The sequence below is a fragment of the Heptranchias perlo genome, chromosome 24 (assembly GCF_035084215.1).
Source record: "Heptranchias perlo isolate sHepPer1 chromosome 24, sHepPer1.hap1, whole genome shotgun sequence".
NCBI classification, from domain to species: domain Eukaryota; kingdom Metazoa; phylum Chordata; class Chondrichthyes; order Hexanchiformes; family Hexanchidae; genus Heptranchias; species Heptranchias perlo.
This window is the reverse complement of record NC_090348.1, coordinates 50,391,960-50,405,283: the sequence shown is the minus strand read 5'-3', so window position 1 is coordinate 50,405,283 and position 13,324 is coordinate 50,391,960. Positions and strand designations below refer to the sequence as shown.

Genomic DNA, 13,324 nt, shown 5'->3' with positions numbered 1-13,324 from the left:
AATTGGATATGGAATGTAACCATGTTATGGTCACTCATTCCAAGGGGATCTCCTTAACTAGGACATTATTAATTAATCCTGGCTCATTACACAGGACCAGGTCCAAGGTTGCTTGCCCCCTTGTAGGATCAGTTACATACTGCTCAAGAAATCCATCCCTAATACACTCAATAAACTCTTCCTCAAGGCTGCCCTGCCCAATTTGATTTGTCCAGTTAATATGATAGTTAAAATCCCCCATAATTATAGCTGTTCCCTTATTACATGCCCCGACTATTTCCTGATTAATACTTCTTCCAGCAGAGTTGCAACTATTAGGAGGCCTATATACTACGCCCACAAGTGTTTTTTTCCCCTTATTATTCCTTATCTCTACCCAAACTGTTCCATTATCCTGATCCTTTGTCCCAATATCATTTCTCTGTATTAGTGATTGCTTCCTTTATTAACATAGCCACCCCACCTCCCTGCCTGTCCTTCCTGATTGTTAAATACCCTGGCATATTTAATTCCCAGTCGTTGTCACCCTGCAGCCATGTTTCTGTCACGGCCACAAGATCATACCCATACGTAGTTATTTGTGCCGTTAACTCGTCCATTTTGTTACGAATGCTAAGTGCATTCAGATAAAGAACTTTCAAATCTGTTTTGTGACACTTCGTTCCTGCTTTTTCCTTTAACACTTTACCTTTTACTCCATACTTTCTGTCCCTTCCTGACACGCTTTCCTCTGTCTCCCTGCTCAGGTTCCCAACCCCCTGCCACTTTAATTTAAACCCTCCCCAACAGCACTAGCAAACACTCCCCCTAGGACAGCGGTCCCGGCCCTGCCCAGGTGCAGACTGTCCGGTTCGTCACAGAGTCACAGAGATAGGGAGGGGCAAGGCCATGGACAGATTTGAAAAGAAGGATGAGAATTTTAAAAATCAAGAGGTTGCCATACTGAGAGCCAACATAGGTCAGCGAGCAGAGGTGATGGGTGAAGGGGACTTGGTGCGAGTTAGGATACGGGCAGCAGCAGAGTTTTGGATGAGCTCAAGTTATTGAAGGGTGGAAGATGGAAGTCTGGCCAGGAGAACATTGGAATAGTCAAGTCTAGAGGTAACAAAGGCATGGATGAGGTTTTCAGCAGCAGATGAGCTGAGGCAGGGCAGAGATGGGATGTTATAGAGGTGGAAGGGGAACGAGAGCGCGCGCGCGCGAACGAACGAGAACGCGCGCGCGCGCGCGAACGAGATCGCGCGCGAACGAACGAGAACGAGCACGAGCCATCGCCGAATCCCCACCTCCTGACTCCCCAAAGCCTTTCCACCATCTACAAGGCACAAGTCAGGAGTGTGATGGAATACTCTCCACTTGCCTGGATGAGTGCAGCTCCAACACTCAAGATGCTCGACACCATCCAGGACAAAGCAGCCCGCTTGATTGGCACCCCATCCACCACCCTAAACATTCACTCCCTTCACCACCGACGCACTGTGGCTGCAATGTGTACCATCCACAGGATGCACTGCAGCAACTTGCTAAGGCTTCTTCGACAGCACCTCCCAACCCCGCGACCTCTACCACCTAGAAGGACAAGAGCAGCAGGCACATGGGAACAACACCACCTGCACGTTCCCCTCCAAGTCACACACCATCCCGACTTGGAAATATATCGCCGTTCCTTCATCGTCGCTGGGTCAAAATCCTGGAACTCCCTTCCTAACAGCACTGTGGGAGAACCGTCACTACACGAACTGCAGCGGTTCAAGGCGGCAGCTCACCACCACTTTCTCAAGGGCAATTAGGGATGGGCAATAAATGCCGGCCTCGCCAGCAACGCCCACATCCCATGAACGAATAAAAAATATATCCTTCCTTGGGTAAGGAGACAAAAACTGTACACAGTACTCCAGGTGTGGTCTCACCAGAGCCCTATATAATTGCAGCAAGACCTCCTTACTCTTATACTGCAACCCCCATGCAATAAAGGCTAACATACCATTTGCCTTCCTAATTGCTTGCTGTACCTGCATGTTAACTTTCTGTGTTGCGTGTACAAGGACACTCAAATCCCTGACTATCAACATTTCTTAGTCTCTCACCTTTAAAAAAAAATTCTGCTTTTTTATTCTTCCTACCAAAGTGGATAACCTCACATTTCCCCACATTATACTCCATCTGCCACCTTCTTGCGCACTCACTTATCTATAACCCTTTGCAACCTCTTTGCATCCTCCTCAGTTTACTTTCCCCACCTAGCTTTGCATCATCAGCAGACTTTGATACATTACAATCGGTCCCCTCATCTAAGTCCTTAATATAGATTGTAAATAGCTGAGGCCCAAGCACTGATCCTTGTGATACCCCACTAGTTACAACCTGCCAACCGAAAATGACCAGTTTATTCCTACTCTGTTTTCTGTCCGTTAACCAATCCTCAATCCATGCTAATATATTACCCCCAATCCACTGAACCCTAATTTTGTGTAACAACCTATTGTCTGGCACCTTATCACATGCCTTTTGAAAATCCAAATATATTACATCCATTGAGAAACCATTGCAGGTGATTCTCTGGCTACGAATGGACAGATAAGAATGGAACCGGGGAGGGCAGTCCCACCCAGCTGGATGACGGAGAGGCAACAGAGGAGAGGCGTTGGAGAAGGATGGCGCAGTCTATTCTGTCAAAGGCTACAGACAGGTCAAGAAGGATGAGGAGGGATAGTTTACCACGGTCACAGTTACATAGGATGTCATTTGTGACTTTGATAAGGGCCGTTTCAGTACTGTGGCAGGGGCGGAAACCTGATTGGAGGGATTCAAATATGGAGTTGCGGGAAAGATGGGCATGGATTTGGAAGGTGATAACACGTTCAAGGACTTGAGAGGAAAGGGAGGTTGGAGATGAGGTGGTAGTTTGCAAAGAGGGGTCAATGATAGATTTTTCCAAGGAAAGGGGTGATGATGGCAGATTTGATTGGGAGGGGATCAATACCTGAGGAGAGGAAACCATTAATATCAGCTAACGTGGGACCAGGAAGGGAAGTTGAGTGGTCAGCAATTTGGTGGGAATAGGGTCGAGGGAGCAGGAAGTGGGTCTCATGGACAAGATGAACTTGGAGAGGGCATGATGGAAGATAGGAGAGAAACTAGAGAAAAATGTGAGTTCAGGGCTAGGGCAGGGGGGAACCTTAGGGGCAGTGTGATTTGGTGGTCTAGGAGAAGGGAGAGGCAATCTTAGTGACAAAGAAGTCCTTGAGCTCCTTGCACTTGTTGGAGGCGAGGGTGGAGGAAGCAGGGGAGAGGGGTTTAAGAAGACGGTTTGAGTGAAGAGAAGCCGGGGGTTATCTTTGCATTCTAGGATGATCCTGGAATTGTGAGCAGTTTTGGCAGAGGAGAGCAGGTCCCGATAGTGCTTGACGTGGTCCAGCCAGATCTGACGATGAATGGTTAAATCAGTGAGAAACTTGGCGTGGTACTTGGGTGGGCGGTAGAAAACAAGGATTTGAGAGAGGTGAGAGTGGTGGAACAAGGTGAAATGCTCAAAGGAAGAGGCAGGAGAAGATGCCAGAGGAGTAAGTGGACAGATCAAGGTGTAATTTGGTGATAAGGGCCACACCGCCACCGCGGTGTCTGGGTGGGGCAAGTGGTGGAAGACGTAGCCAGGCTTAGTTAGGGTTGGTGGGGGGTGGGGAGGAGAAGGTGTCATTATCCTTCAGCTAGGTTTCCATCATGGCCACAATAAGCTCACGGATAGCAAGGGCCTTGTTCACAAAGTGAACGGACATTCTGGAATGGACACAGGGAAACTCAAGTTACATCGGTGTGGCAACCAAAAAAAGCAGCGGTCCTAGTACTGACCCCTGGGGAACACCACTGTACACCTTCCTCCGGTCTGAAAAACAACCGTTCACTGCTACTCTCTGTTTCCTGTCACTTAGCCAATTTCGTATCCATGCTGCCACTGCCCCTTTTATTCCATGGGCTTCAATTTTGCTGACAAGCCTATTATGTGGCACTTTATCAAACACCTTTAGAAAGTCCATATACACAACATCAACCCTCACTGTTACCTCATCAAAAAACTCAAACAAGTTAGTTAAACACAATTTGCCTTTAACAAATCAGTGCTGGCTTTCCCCATCGCCAACATTGCCCATCTCTGCCCCTGCCTCAGCTTATCTGTTGCTGAAACTCTCATCTATGCCTTTGTTACCTCTAGACTTGACTATTCCGATGCTCTCCTGGCCTGTCTCCCACCTTGCACTCTCCGTAAACCTGAGCTCATCATAAACCCTCTGCCTGTATCCTAACTCGTACCAGGTCCTGTTCACCCATCACTCTTGTACTTGCTGACCTACAGTGGCTCCTGGCAACGCTTTGATTTTAAAATTCTCATCCTTATATTCAAATCTCTCCATGGCCTCACCCCTCCCTATCTCTGTAACCTCCTCTAGCCCTACAACCCTCCAAGAACTCCACATTCCTCCAACTGTGGCCTAAGCTCTGGAATCCCCTCCTCTAGGTACCTCCTTAAAACCAACCTCTTTGACCAACCTGACCTAATATCTCCTTCCTTGGCTTGGTGTTTTTGTCTGATTACGCTCCTATGAAGTGGCTTGCAATGGTTTACTATGTTTAAGAAAGAAGAACTCCCATTTATATATCACTTTTCACAACCTCAGGATGTCCCAAAGCATTTTACAACCAGGGGTACTTTTGAAGTGTAGTCGTTGTTGTAATGTAGGAAACAATTTGTGTTCAGCAAGGTCCCACAAACAGCAATGAAATAATGACCAGATAATCTGTTTTAGTAATATTGGTTGAGGGATAAACATTGGCCCAAGACATCAGGGAGGACTCCCCATCTCTAATTTGAATAGTGCCACAGGATCTTTTACACCCACCTGAGAGGGCAGAGGGGGCTCCGTTTAATGTCACATCCAAAAGACGGTACCTCCGACGGTGCAGCCCTCCCTCAGTACCGACCCTCCGACGGTGCAGCCCTCCCTCAGTACCGACCCTCCGACGGTGCAGCCCTCCCTCAGTACCGACCCTCCGACGGTGCAGCCCTCCCTCAGTACCGACCCTCCGACGGTGCAGCCCTCCCCCAGTGGACTTCAACCCACAACCTCCTGCCTCCCAACGGCCCGCCCCCCTTTCCTCTCCTCACCGAACAGCCTCTCCACCCACAAACACACACGTCCCATTTGTCACCGGGTCAGCTCCACGCTCTGGCCTTGATCCCTACCTTCAGTCCTAGGCCGAACCGCCGCGAAACTTTCGCTGACGTCGCCAATGGAACACAGAAGGCGCCATCTTGGGAAGGTCAGCAACGCTAAGGGTGAAAGGTTACTACACTGAGGCTAAACGGTCACGGCACTAACACCAGTCTATAATTCTGTTTAAAAAAAAGCCCTAATTGCTCGAACCGCCCGGAAGCGGTATCCGGGCTGGGGATTCGCTTATAACTGAATAATTTACACTCGCTCCTTACGTCATTTCTTCCGCGTTGGCCGAATTGCGTCATCAGCAGCGTCTTCACCGTGCGAGTTCCAGTCGCTGCCGGCTGCTCGAGCCCGAAACCCGGCCCGAATCCCCAATCCCGGCTCCGAAACCCAGCCGCCAGCCGCCAGGCGCCGCCCGGAACCATGGGCATAGCCATCTCAGCCCTACTGAACAGACTCTTCGGGAAGCAACAGATGCGGATCCTTATGGGTGAGTCTGGGTCAACATCCAATGTAACCGGGACTCCGGTCCAGGCATAACTCCTACAACCTCGGGTTCGGGAAGAGGTGGCCGCAGAGATAGTGGATGCAGTGGTTCTGATCTTCTAAAATTCTCTGGGTGCTAGAACCAACCCAGTAGATTGGAAGGTAGAAAATGTAACCTTGGTATTAAAGAAAGGAGGGAGAGAGAGAGAGAGAGAAAAAATAGGGAATTACAGGCCAGTTAGCATTGTTAATTGTATCCATGTGATTTATATCAATTAGTGTTAATTGTATTCAGTGGTGGGTATCAATTGGGGACTCTCGTATCCATTTATAGGAGGGAACTTATATAGGGGGTGCATGAATAGTGAGGGGGGTGAGAAGAGGGAGGGAGGAAGGGAAGAATCGGAAGAATCTCTGAGATAAAGGCTTGGAAGTAACTGAAGATTAGGCTCTAATATTTTATTCTTCACAACCTGGCTATCTGATGTTTTATAAGCTTGATACCAGTAGTTGTGAAAATGCAGGTATTTGTTATTAAGGATGTGGTAATGGGACACTTAGAAAATCAGAATATGATTAGACAGAGTCAACATGGTTTTATGAAAGGGAAATTGTGTTTGACCTGGCTGAACAAAAGGCAGGATTGGGTACTAAATATTCTTGAACACAAAAGTGTTTAGGAACAAGAGGGAAGGAAAAAAAAGGAGGGGTGGCAGTATTGAGTAAGGAGAATATTGCAATGCTGGAGAGAGATTATCTCCTTGAGGGGTTAAGGACAGAATCTATTTGGTTAGAGTTAAGAAACAATAGGGATGCCATTACACTATAGGCCACCAACTAGTGGGAAGGATATAGAGGAGCAAATTTGCAGGGGAATTAGAGAGGTGCAAGAACTATAGAGCAGTGATAATGGGGGACTTCAACTATCCTAATATAGACTGAGATATATATTAATAGTGTAAAGGGCAAAGAGGGGGAGGAATTTCTGAAGTGCGTTCAGGAGAACTTTCTTGATCGTTATGTTTCTGGCCCAACGAGGAAGAAGGCATTGCTGGATCTGGTTCTGGGGAATGAGGTGGGTCAAGTGGAGCAAGTGTCAGCGGGGGAACGTTTAGGGAACAGTGATATTAGTATCATAAGGTTTAGATTAGTTATGGAAAAGGACAAGGAGCAATCTGGAGTAAAACATTTTTAATTGGAGGAGGGCCAATTTCAGTGGGTTGAGAACGGATCTAGCCTGGGTAAATGGGAATCAAAGATTGGCAGGCAAAACTGTAATCAAATAATGGGCGGCGTTTAAAGAGGACATGGTTCGGGTACAGTCTGGTTACATTTCCACGAGGAGGAAAGGTAAGGCAACCAAAGCCGGAGCTCCCTGGATGACGAAAGAGATAGAGAGTAAGATGAAGCAGAAAAAGGGGGCGTATGACAAGTTGATAATACAAGTGAGAACCAGGCTGAATATAGAAAGAACAGAGGAAAAGTGGAAAAAAAAAGAGCAAGTATGAGAATAGACTAGCAGCTAACATAAAACTGAATCCAGAAGTCTTCTATAGGCATATAAAAAGTAAATGGTTAGTAAGAGGAGGGATTGGGCCAATTGGGGACCAGAAAGGAGATCAACGCATGGAAGCAAAGGGCATGGCTGAGGTAGGTACTAAATGAGTACTTTGCATCTGTCTTCACCAAGGAAGAAGATGCCGCCAAAGTCACAGTAAAAGGGAAGGTAGTTGAGATACTGGATGGGGTGAAAATTGATCGAGGTGGTACTAGAAAGGCTGGCTATGCTTAAAGTAGATAAGTCACCTGGTCCGGATGGGATGCATCCTAGGTTGCTGAGGGAAGTAAGGGTGGAAATTGCAGAGGTACTGGCCATAATCTTCCAATCCTCCTTAGATATGGGGGTGGTGCCAGAGGACTGGAGAATTGCAAATGTTACACCCTTATTCAAACCACAGGCCAGTTGGTTTAACCTCGGTGGTAGGTGTGCTTTTAGAAATGATAATCTGGGACAAAATCAATAGTCACTTGGACGAATGTGGATTAATAAAGGAAAGCCAGCACTGATTTGTTAAAGGCAAATCGTGTTTAACTAACTTGATTGAGTTTTTTGATGAGGTAATAAAGAGGGTTGATGTGTATATATGGACTTTCAAAAGGCATTTGATAAAGTGCCACATAATAGGCTTGTCAGCAAAATTGAAGCCCATGGAATAAAAGGGGCAGTGGCAGCATGGATACGAAATTGGCTAAGTGACAGGAAACAGAGAGTAGCGGTGAACGGTTTTCAGACTGGAGGAAGGTGTACAGTGTTCCCCACGGGTTGGTACTAGGACCGCTGCTTTTTTTAATATATATTAATGACTTGGACATACAGGGCACAATTTCAAAATTTGAAGATGACACAAAACTTGGAAGTGAGGTGGACAGGAATAGACTTCAAGAGGACATAGACAGGCTAGTGGACCGGGCAGACACATGACAAATTAAATTTAATCCAGAGAAATGCGAAGTGATATATTTTGTCAGGAAGAATGGGGAGAGCCAATAAACTAAATGGTACAATTCTAAAGGTGATGCAGGAACATAGGGACCTGGGGCTATACGTGCCAAAATCGTTGAAAGTGGAAGACAGGTTGCGAAAGTTGTTAAAAAAGCATACGGGATCCTGGGCTTTATGAATAGAGGCATAAAGCACAAAAGCAAGGAAGTCATGATGAACCTTTATTAAACACTGCTTCGGCCACAACTGGAGTATTGTGTCCAATTCTGAGCACTGCGCTTTAGGAAAGATGTGAAGGCTTTAGAGAGGGTGCAGAAGAGATTTACTAGAATGGTTCCAGGGATGTGGATAGCCTGGAGAAGCTGGGGTTGTCCTCCTTAAAGCAGAGAAGATTGAGAGTAGATTTGATAGAAGTGTTCAAAATCATAACGTGTTTAGGTAAAGTAAATAAAGAGAAACTGTTCCCATTGGTGGAAGGGTCGAAACGTAGAAAATTTACGGCACAGAAGGAGGCCATTTGGCCCATGTCCGTGCCGGCTGAGAAAGGAGCCATCCACTAATCCCGCTTTCCCACATTTGGCCCGTAGCCCTGCAGGTCACTGCTCTTCAGGTGCACACCGAGGTATTTTTAAAAAATGAGTTGAGGGTTTCTGCCTCTACCACCCTCTCAGGCAGTGAGTTCCAGACCCCCACCACCCTCTGGGTGAAAAGTTTTTCCTCATTTCCACTCTAATCCTTCTACCAATCACTTTAAATCTATGCCCCCTGGTTATTGACCCCTCCGCTAAGGGAAATAGGTCCTCCCTAACCACTCTATTTAGTACCCTCATAATTTTTTACACTTCCAATCAAATAATCCCTCAGCCTCCTCTGTTCCAAGGAAAACAACCCCAGCCTATCCAATCTGTCATCATAGCTAAAATTCTCCAGTCCTGGCAACATCCTTGTAAATCTCCTCTGCACCCTCTAGTGCTATTACATCCTTCCTGTAACGTGGTGACCAGAACTGTGCGCAGTACTCAAGCTGTGGCCTAACTAGTGTTTTATACAGTTCCTGCTTTTATATTCCATGCCTCGGCTAATAAAGGAAAGCACTCCATATGCCTTCTTAACCACCTTATCTACCTTTCCTGCTATCTTCAGGGATCTGTGGACATGCATTCCAAGGTCCCTCACTTCCTCTACACTTCTCATTTATTGTGTACTCCCTTGCCTTGTTTGCTCTCCCCAAATGCATCACCTCACACTTCTCCGGATTGAACTCCATTTGCCACTTTTCTGTCCATCTGACCAGTCGATTTGATATCTTCCTGCAGTCTACAGCTTTCCTCCTCACTATCAACCACACGGCCTATCTTTGTGTCGTCTGCAAATTTCTTAATCATGCCCCCTACGTTTAAGTCCAAATCGTTAATGCACACCATAAAAAGCAAAGGACCTAGTACCAAGCCCTGTGGCACCCCACGGGAAACAGCCTTCCAGTCATAAAAACACCCGTTGACCATTACCCTTTGCTTCCTGCCAATGAGCCAATTTTCGATCCAATTTGCCACATTCACTTGGATCCCATGGGCCTTTACTTTTTTGACCAATCTGCCAGAACCAGAAGGCACTAATTTAAGGTAATTGGCAAAAGAACCAAAGGCAACATGAGGAAAAACTTTTTTACACAGCAAGTAATTATGATCTGGAATGCACTGAAAGGGTGGTGGAAGCAGATTCAATCATGGCTTTCGAAAAGGAATTGGATAAATATTTGAAGAGGGAAAATTTGCAGGGTACAGGGAAAGAGCGGGGGAATGGGACTAACTGGATTTCTCTTACAAAAGCCGGCACGGGCTTGGTGGGCCGGTGGGCCGAATGGCCTCCTGTGCTGTAACCATTCTATGATTAAAAGCAAAATCCTGCAGATGCTGGAAATCTGAAATAAAAACAGAAAATGTTGGAAACACTCAGCAGGTCAGACAACATCTGTAGCCTATGGACCATCTGTAGTCCATTTCCCCTATGGACAGGCCCTGCGAATACACAGGATCTGCTCAGACGAGGAGGAACGCGATGGACACCTACAGACGCTGAAAGACGCCCTCGTAAGAATGGGATATGACGCTCGACTCGTCGATCGACAGTTCCGACGGGCCACAGCGAAAAAACGCATAGACCTCCTCAGAAGGCTAACACGGGACGCAACCAACAGAGTACCCTTCGTGGTCCAGTACTTCCCCGGAGCGGAGAAACTACGCCATGTTCTCCGCAGCCTTCAACATGTCATCGATGACGACGAACACCTCGCTAAGGCCATCCCCACACCTCCACTACTCACCTTCAAACAGCCACCCAACCTCAAACAGACCATCGTTCGCAGCAAATTACCCAGCTTTCAGGAGAACAGCGTCCACGACACCACACAACCCTGCCACGGCAACCTCTGGAAGACATGCCAGATCATCGACACAGATACCACCATCACACGAGAGGACACCACCCACCAGGTACATGGTTCATACTCCTGTGACTCGGCCAACGTTGTCTACCTCATACGTTGCAGGAAAGGATGCCCCGGAGCATGGTACATTGGCGAGACCATGCAGACGCTGCGCCAACGGATGAACGGATACCGCGCAACAATCTCCAGACAGGAGGGTTCCCTCCCAGTCGGGGAACACTTCAGCAGTCAAGGACATTCAGCCACTGATCTTCGGGTAAGCGTACTCCAAGGCGGCCTTCGAGACACACGACAACGCAAAATCGTCGAGCAGAAATTGATAGCCAAGTTCCGCACCCATGAGGACGGCCTCAACTGGGATCTTGGGTTCATGTCACGCTACACGTAACCCCACCAGCGAATAAAAGTTATCTGTCTTTAATTCAACGGGTCATTTTCTGTCTTTCTCTTCCTTTTTGGATGTTTCTCCCTCTCTCTCTCTCTCTGTCTGTTTTGTGTTCTGGCCGTTTGTATATTCGGTGGTCCTGTAGGTAACACCTCTCTGTCTGAACACCTCGATTGCCTTGACAACGGGCAGTTGGAAAGATTATCTGTAATCACCAGGTATTGTTCTCTGAATATAAATGCGAAACGTTCAAGGATTTCCTGACATTCACCTGACGAAGGAGGAAGCCTCCGAAAGCTTGTGATTTTCAAATAAAATTGTTGGACTATAACCTGGTGTTGTAAGATTGTTTACAACATCTGGAGAGAGAGAGAGAGAGAGAAACAAACAGTTAATGTTTCAGGTCGATGGCCTTTCACCAGAACTGGAAGATGTTCAAGATACAAGTGTAGAGCCAGGGAAGAGTGGGGTGGTGGGTGGGGAAACAAAGGGAAAAGTCTGTGATCGGGTGGAGGGTGGGGGTGAAATTGACATAAAGGATGATGGTGCAAGACAAAAGGGGGTGATAATGGGACGAGTATGGAGACAAAAGATGGGTCTACATCAAGTGTAAATGGTTACAGAAAAATAGCAGAGGAGGAGGAGGGAAGTATGGATAATCTGGCAAAGAGGAGAGGGATCCCCACCCTAAGCACCAGCCCCACCCCACCAACTGTGTACCCGTAGGGGATCCCCAGCCCAAATACCAGCCCACACCTCCTCCATTCCCAGTGGCTGTGGTGCAGCTGCTCTCCATTACCATCACCTGCTGTCCGAGAAAATGGGAGCAGTGGTTAAGTTCTAAAGTTATTAAACTCAATGTTAATGCTGAAAGGCTGTAAAATGCCAAATGGTAAAATGAGTTGCTGTTCCTCGAGTTTCATTGGAACAGTGTAGGAGGCTGAGGTGGGAGTGGGATGGAGAATTCAAGTAGTAAGTGACCAGGAGTAAATTGAACGGAGGTGTTCAGAAAAGCGATCACCAATCAACTAATATGCATTTGGTCTACCCATGTAGAGGAGACTGTATTGTGAGCAGTACAAGTAAATCGTTGTTCCACCTGGAAGGAGTGTTTGGGGTCCTGTGTGCTTGCTTGGGAAGGTGCTGGGGAAAGGGGAACGGGTTTTGGGGATGATGGAAGAGTGGACCAGGGTGTCGTAGAGAGAACGGACCCTTCAGAATGCTGAAAGGGGAGGGGAAGATGTGTTTGTTGGTGGCATCGTGCTGGATGAAACGGAAATGGCGGAGGATGATCCATTTCATGTGGAGGCTGGTGGGGTGGAAGATGAGGACAAGGGGGACCCTATCGTGGTTCTGGGAGGGAGGGTAAGCGATGAGGGCGGAAGTGTGGGAAATGGGATGGACGTGGTGGAGGGGAATCCTTGATTGAGGGAAAAAGGAAGACTTTTCGGAAGCTCTGGTTTAGAAGGTGGCATTGTCAGAACAGATGAGACCGAGAAACTGGGAGAATGGAATAGAGCCGTTATAGGAAGCGAGGTGAAAGAAAGTATAATCAAGGTAGCTGTGGGAGTCGGTGGGCTTATAATAGATATTGGTGGACAGTCTGTCCCCAGAAATGGACCATGTGGAAGGTGAGGGAGGGGTGAAAAGTTGATGAAATTTTCTGCTTCAGGGCGAGAACAGGAACTGGCACCGATACAGTCATTAGTGTACCAGAAAAAGAGGTCAGGGAGTTGAGCAGGACTGGAATATTCCACCTATCCCACGAAAAGGCAGGCATAGCTGGGACCCATACAGGTTCCCATGGTGACTCCTTTTTATTTGGACGAAGGAAAGGGGCTTTTTCCTTGAATGGAAGCCCAACCAGTCCCATCTACGGCTGAACTTGTTCTCACATTGAACAACTTTTCTTTAACCATGATTAGAGTCATTTAATCACTCCTGTCCTCCACCCGATCATAGACCTTCCCCCTTGTTCTTTCCTTTCCCCCCCCCCCCCCCCCCAACCTTTCCCTGGCTCTGTATTTGCTTAAAAGCCATTCAACTCTAACTTCTTCCAGTTCTGTTGAAAGGTCATTGACCTGAAACGTTAACTGTATTTCTCTCTTCACAGATGCTGCCTGACCTGCTGAGTGTTTCCAGCATTTTCTGTTTTTATTTCTTTTACGTGCTGTTTACCTGAAAACTCAACATGAACTTTAGATCTAGAATTGTATTGGAAAATATTTGTCAAATTGCATAAACCTGATTAACTGTCGACTCCATTTAGTATTTGAGAAGATCATGAT

At 47.1% G+C, this 13,324-nt stretch overlaps 2 protein-coding genes across 4 annotated transcripts in view; one reads left to right on the top strand and one right to left on the bottom strand.

Annotated features, from left to right (window-relative positions):
- Positions 1–5,360, bottom strand: part of gcc1 (GRIP and coiled-coil domain containing 1) — a 39,635-nt gene extending 34,275 nt beyond the window's left edge. Inside the window, exon 1 of one of the 3 annotated variants that reach the window (XM_068005272.1) lies at positions 5,240–5,360. The gene's annotated coding sequence lies outside the window, so the exon portion shown is untranslated. The other 2 variants (XM_068005274.1, XM_068005273.1) reach the window with 2 other exon arrangements.
- LOC137341779 (ADP-ribosylation factor 5) overlaps positions 5,271–13,324 on the top strand; it is a 56,261-nt gene continuing 48,207 nt past the window's right edge. Inside the window, exon 1 of the mRNA XM_068005281.1 lies at positions 5,271–5,706. Coding sequence (XP_067861382.1) covers positions 5,640–5,706 — 67 coding nt within the window. The 5' untranslated portion in view covers positions 5,271–5,639. The remainder of the gene's footprint in view (positions 5,707–13,324) is intronic.